This window comes from Corvus brachyrhynchos, unplaced genomic scaffold (assembly GCF_000691975.1).
Source record: "Corvus brachyrhynchos isolate BGI_N302 unplaced genomic scaffold, ASM69197v1 scaffold549, whole genome shotgun sequence".
Taxonomy (NCBI): domain Eukaryota; kingdom Metazoa; phylum Chordata; class Aves; order Passeriformes; family Corvidae; genus Corvus; species Corvus brachyrhynchos.
Genome location: NW_008240055.1, coordinates 122412 through 129254, shown reverse-complemented (window position 1 = coordinate 129254; position 6843 = coordinate 122412). Strand labels below are relative to the sequence as shown.

At 45.0% G+C, this 6843-nt stretch overlaps 1 protein-coding gene across 2 annotated transcripts in view; it reads left to right on the top strand.

The window, feature by feature from the left end:
- SIRT4 (sirtuin 4) overlaps positions 1-4255 on the top strand; it is an 8089-nt gene extending 3834 nt beyond the window's left edge. For both annotated transcript variants that reach the window (XM_017744723.1, XM_017744722.1), the window contains exons 4-5: positions 1072-1275; positions 1727-4255. In XM_017744723.1, the coding sequence (XP_017600212.1) occupies positions 1072-1224 (153 nt within the window). In that variant the 3' untranslated portion in view covers positions 1225-1275; positions 1727-4255. The remainder of the gene's footprint in view (positions 1-1071; positions 1276-1726) is intronic.
- Positions 4256-6843: the final 2588 nt, after the last annotated feature.

Below are 6843 nucleotides of genomic sequence, written 5' to 3'. Positions count from 1 at the left end.
GATCTGCCTGCAATGATCCTTGGTCCCACAATTTAGGACTACGAATGGTTTGTGGATCAGATCAACCTTTGCAGAGCTTGTTTATATTTTATTTTTACTGTGGTTGGAATCTGGCTTTATGGGTGACCTGTTTGGGCTTCCCTGTCATTCTGTTGCCAGTCTGCTTCATGCTGCTGTAAATAACGCCATTCAGACCTCTCTCTGCTGTCTCCTCCATCAGGTCACAATTGTCCATGAAGGCAAGATACCTGAAAAATTAATTCCTCACTTTTTTTTTTGCCTGAAATTTTTAGCCTTTGGTAGTTTTTTAGGCTTCATGGCACACTGTGTAGAGTACCAGATTTTAGGACCTCTCATTCCTTATTAAATTCTCAATAAGAGAGCTGAAATATCTCTGCTGCTTGGGGTTGTCCTTTGTATCAGGATGTGTTTTCTCCACTAGCCTCTTATCTATAAGGTAAGGTAGCTAAACAACAGGGGTTTCTAAACCCATACAAGCTTTTGTTGTAGTGTTTGTATAAGATAGAACTTGTTCCTGGAAAAATATATTACATTAAAAAAACCTTATTCTAACACCTCTCAGAAGGAGAAAAAACCAAGGCTGCCTGATTGTGATTCTCTTGGCTTCAGGATATTGGATACAAATTCCTTGAGCTTGCACTTCTTAATCTTATAATCCTCTGTACAGGAATGATTGAAATGCCTTAGGTTCGTTCTTGTACTACCTAAGCTGGGCCATGCAAGAACCATCAAAGTGCAGCATTTAAGTACCTGTGATAACTAACAAAAACTGCTGCAGAGATTTACTAAAAGACAAGGACATTTTCCTTCAGTGTGCTCTGAAGCTTCAGTTTCTATGAAATTGCATATCCTTCACTGACAGAGGGTAAAAGCTGTTCTTTTTTGTGCACTCCTGAACGAAGACATTTCCTACCTGAGCTCAGTGCAGCTGCCTAACACAGCATGTACATACAGCCCTTTTCCCATTGCCAACAGCAACTATTTCATTCCTTTCTGTAACTCTTCTTTTGCCTAAGCTGCCAGTAATTTTGTCTTCTGGTACTCCCGCAGGTATACTCTGGTTACAGGTTTGCTCTTGCTGCCCGAGAGAAGAAGCTGCCAATTGCAGTCCTTAACATTGGGCCCACCAGGTTAGATCACTTTGCATCTTTAAAGCTGAATTCCCGCTGTGGAGAGCTGCTGCCCTTAATTGTTTGCACATGATCCAATCAGCTGAGCTTCAGTAGCTATCAGGATTAAAGTTATTTTTACGAGGTGAGTACCTTTCCTGGTCAGTCACCTTACAGGGTAAGAATATGGGTTCCTGGCAAATGCTGAGGCTGAGATGTGCTGACTGACAAAATGTTCCCAAACTGTGCACCAAAAGGTGGCTGTAAATTTTAATCTGTACCTGGTCTGTTCTGATGGGCCATGATACCGTTTCCCGTGATGTTAAACAAAAAATATACTAAGTGCTGGCACTCCCAGAGGATTGGGTAGGAGTAGCCAGAAAACTCAATAGTGTAGAATTCGAATCCATTTGTTACTATCAGGAAACTACAGGATCACCTGTAGTTCCAGAGAACCTGATCACAGCCGTTGTCTTTGCAACTGACCATTCAAAAGCTGTTCCTGATTGAATTGGTCCAGCTAATCCTAATCAAGGACTGCTGTTTAAAGTAACCAGTTCAATCCATAAAGCAGCTTCTTTCTTCCTCTCTTGCAGGACTCATCTCAGAAAGGGGAAAACTCCAATCCAAGAGGCAGCTGTGAGATCTACTGCACGGCCGCTGAGGGCACCAGGAGAGGGCAGCAAGCCTTGCACATGTCAGCCTCACCAGTTCTCTCCATTGAAACCATCTCCACTTACCCGGAAACAGAATGATGATGGGAAAAAAAGTACTTTTCTGCCTTACCTTGCCATTGTAAACAGTGCCTTTTCATTCACTGGGGCAGGATAACTGGACTACCGTATCCGAGGACAAAGTACCTTTCTTATAGTTGTCCCCAGAGGAGAAGTGGGGACAGGGATTCTGAGGCTATAGCACAGGAGGGCAATGTGGGAAACCAGAACACTGCTGAGGGATCTGATGTCACTGGTGGGATACTGTGGAGTGTGCAAAGAGGAAAAGGAGGCAAGAGGAACTGCAGTTGTCACATAAAAGAAAAAGGGTTCAAAATAGAAGCTGGACAAGAACAGTGCTCTCGTAACAGATTAATTGGAAGCAGAGGCTATAAGGTTGATGTCTTCCAGCAAGGAGGGGAAGTCAGCATTTCTCTCAACTGTCAGTTGATGAGCTAAACTGCTTCCTATCTGAATCCTTTAAAAATTAAATATTGTTGAGGTGCCAGAGCAGTTACGTTAAGCTAATCTGACCAGCACTACTTTCAGTGAGGTGGCTACATTTTCCAGAATCCATTTTTTGAAGATGTTATTTAATTAATGAATAGCTAAGGAATCAATTAAAATTGTTTACAAGATTGAGACTACTTGCATAGTAATTTTCTCTCCCTCCTGTGATTTATTTAAGTACATTCTCAGTAGCCAGTTTAGATTCAATTTTTACATTGCAAAAATGCAGGATGTAAATACTAGCAGCTGATGAATTAAGAGAGAAATACAATTAAATCTGTACAATAGGTCTCCCTCAGGAGGTAATCTCTATTAACAGGTGCAATTTCCACTCTCCTAACAGGAGATCCATCACTACTGGGTAGTGATCTTTTGTTGATTCTTAGGGTGGTATTGTAAGCCATGTCAAACCATTTACAGAGTAAAATACAGAACCTGGCACAAACTAGAACACTAAATTTTTGACCCGACCTTCTGCATGAATCTACCACTCCCCTTCTAGCTTTGAGGGATTTAATTGTCAGGGTTGCCCGAGTGCCCCCTCCTACTCTCCAAGTAACATGTCCTGTACTAATATTTTGACAAGAACTGTAACAAGCAGTTGGAAACAAGGATGCCAGAGTCATCTGCTAAAAGGTCAAGTAGCAAAGCAAGGACAACTGACCAGAGGATGCAAAGTTCATTTTTGCTTTGTTGTTGGTTCAAATCCATGCCAGGAAGGAGCAAATAAAGCACAGAATCAAAGGGGTACATAAGACATCCAATTTCTACAGAAGGTAGAGGGCACTAAGATGCTTAACACGTTTCAAGATTTGGCTGTATTGGGTTAGAGGGGAGAGAGCTTCACTTAGAAGCCAAGCAAGAACAGTTTGGGACTCCCACCTGCCTTCTGCTGTCATTGAATGGTGACTCCCTATTCCGGTGACTCCATATTCCAGTGACTCAGGTGTCTGCTGTTTGGCAGTGAACAAAGCTCACAGATGTCAGTCCATCTTTAGCTGCCCTGTCCATAGTACAGCTGTCCCACTAACCAAAGCTATTGCAGAAATCATGCCTAAAGCACAGCAGAATCTCCACATACATCACATTTTCATATAGGGATTTCCCTGTAAGAAGAGACACTGATGCCTGCTCAGCAGAGGAGCTGGGGCTGAGCTTCTCACTATCCACATCATCTTCTCCCCCTCCTTGAAACTTGCATGACATTGGTGTGTCAAAACCAGAGGCTGCAGGTTCAGTGCTAGTAGAGCATTTTGAGAAGGTGTGGGAACATTGCCAAGCAGTCTAAAACAAGTCTTAGAATGAGTTCTGTGACAGGTAACTAAACGTCCCACATCTACCCCTGCCTCTTCTCTAGTTCTGCAGGCCTATGGGAGGGGAGTCAGGTGTCTCTTCAGCATCACTATCAGATGAGTCATTACCCCAACTGGACACTGATCATACTTTTAAGCCACCAGGACCATGGCTTACAATAAATGAACATTACAGTAAATTTCCCATGCATGGTTTATTACTACATGTTAATGAGCATATATACAACTATATGAGGCTGAGATGAAGAAGTTCCTTCTTTTTTTGTGTTAAGTTGATCCAGCACTACTAGAATTGACTTTTTTAGAGCAGGATCAGAGGACTTCACTTCTTACCTTGTTTCCCAAAATACCATTAAAAAGTTTGGTCGCATGAGAAATGCCTGAGAGAGCCTAAAATTCCTACACCAAAAGCAGTGGCATGAAATTAGCTGAACCAACAGCTTTTGCTCTTCCCTTTTTCTTACAGCTGTTTCTCCTGAAGCTTGGATAGAGGAGCTTAGAGTAACTTATAATGGATTTTTCTTCTGCTCCTCTGACAGTGGGATTGGAGTTACGCAAAGCAAATAAAAGTTACTTCCTATTTGGCAAATCTTGTCTTTGTTTCTGGGCAAATTCTCAGAGCAAACTGTAATTGAGTCCAGCAGCCTGAGGAAGGTATTTCATATACTGAACTCCAGTGAGGGCAGCAGAAAATTCAGATGGCCCAGAGGTTTTGGTATCTGTGGTATAAGTGCAGCCTCCCACATCTTATAGTCAGATTGCTCCTACTGACACACCTGCTTGTTCATTACTTCTGGAAAATGACCCAAAATCCAGGGCATGGAGAACTTGGGAGGTTCAGTGGAGTGAAGATGACTAAATCTACCATCTAGAGCATGCTTCTTCCCCTGTGACTGCTTGGGATATCGCCCTGTGAGTGCCTGGGATATCGCCCTTTCCCAGCCTTTGCAGTAGAGTCAAGCCAGATGGGCTTTAAAACCACTGTTCCAGACTGTTCCTGCAATTCTGTGTGCAGCTCCCTGTCATCTCCCTTCCCACTAAGGAAAGATACCCCAGTACCACTTTCTGCACTTCTTCCCTTCTGCACCACTAACTAAACAATGGCAGAGAAAAAGAGAAGCTGAGCCTGAAGAGGACAAGCAACAGTGCAAGTGTCTCGAATTGTCTCCAGGCCCAAGCAGAAATTGACACAGGATCATTACCATGAGCAGAGTTGTTTGCTGTCTGCATGTCTCACCTCTGCTGGAGCACTCTTTTTCATCTGTGCAATGCCCATATAGTTAAGAGTAATTCAGCTCTCCCTGCAGGGAGTGAAAAATCTTGGCATGGAAAACAACAATAGAGAAGAGAGTGAGACTTCACTTCTGCAGTGTGAGCCCACGGAGCTGCTCTCCCTCCAGCATCTCGCGCACCAGCTGTGGTGCTGTGTAGGGCCTCAGAGCTCCCACTTGCTGAAAACAGGGATACTTTGTGTTCCAGGCAATTCCTTTCTGGTTTGGAACAGAAGTACAGGCCAGCATGGCAGAAGGTCTTCACGAACTCCTTGTACTCCCCTACACTGGAAGTTCAAGCAGTCACTAGCCCTGCTCTTACAGTCTTCCCACAACGTTCCTCAAAGCCCTAATGAGCAGCTTTGCTCAACCCCTTCAGCCTCCCCACCTGAGCCATTCATTAGGGCCTGACACTGCATTATGTGGGAAGGCTCCCTATAGATGGGGGATGTTTGGATTGTTTGGATTCCCATGCCATCAAAGTGTCATGGGAATGAGAAGCATGATCAAGGGACCAAACATAAGTACATGCTTATAAAATCCATATGGAGTAAGACAGATATGGAATGAATTTGAGCCTTCATCTCTGAAGGTTTATCCATGGAATGCTAGTGTGCCCTAAATGCTGAATGCCAGGAGTAGATATACTGCTCACCTCAAATCTAGAGTTCCTGTTACAGGCAAAATTCATACTAACAGTTTCTGAAATGCTTCCAGTGCACCCCAGCAATATTCCCTACTTGTGATAATACAGCTCAAAGGTGCAGTTCCTTCTAGACAGTGATGATATGTTAGTTTTTTTCTCTACAATGAGATTTATCACAAGGGGATTTAATAACATTTACTTAGGGACTTTACTGTTCTACAAACAATAATTTCAGAGAATCTAAGCTAGAGAGTGAGTACAGGAGACCTCATCTTGCTCTTCCAGCCCTAAGAATGACTCGTTTTGGCCATATGATGGGATCTCATCCAGGATCCTCAAGATTTCTGTGGAGGACTCCAAGTACTCAATGTTTCCAGAAAATTCATATACACAAACACCTGAGGACAAATAAGCAACAAATACTTGTACAAAACTAGGACAAAATGCAATTCACTATCCTTTCTCATTATCATTCTAATGCCCTCAAAGATACATTTACTTTCAGTAGGAAGGCATTGCAAATACCTTCCAATAACATATCAAGACAGCTTCATCCTTCTCCATGTTTCTCATTTCCCAGACCACTCTCAGATCCTTGGGTTTTGCTCTGTGTTTGGGTACAGTTCATTCTGATGATGAACTGGGGCCCTCCTCATGCCCTGCCAGCAAGCAGAGGTGTGTGTAGACCCTGCCCTGGGAGCTCACCCACACCTCCAAAAGCCTCTGCCAGCAAAACTGGTACCAAGGGTGGGGGTTAGCTTTGGCACAGGACCTTGGCAGGGTTGGAAAAGTGGGGCAGATACTGTCCCTCAGAAGGGCTCCCTGCCTTCCAGGCCAACATTACCTCCTTCTCTCCAGCTCCTAAATGGGAACAGTGTCTCCTTCCCTGCAGCTCCTGACTGGGAACAGCACCGGGCAGGGGAAGGGCTCCCCGGGCTATGCACACAGGACACCCTCAGGAGAAAGGAGCACCAAACAGCTCAAGACCGTCACGCAGCGATGCCCCGGGGAAGAGGGACCGCTGTGCTCTGGCTAACGCATGGGCAGCCCGAGGCGAGGGCGGCAGAGGCGAGGGCGTGAAGGGCGCCCTCAGGAGTCCCGGGAGGGCGAGGAGCTGCGCGAGAGTGAGGGCGGCGGGAGGGTGAAGGCGGCCGTCAGAGTGAGGGCGGGCGAGAGGGATGGCCTGGAGAGTCTCGGGAGGATGAAGGCGGGCGGGAAGAGCGCCCTGAGGAGCCCCAGGCGGGCGGGAGGGGAGCGCTG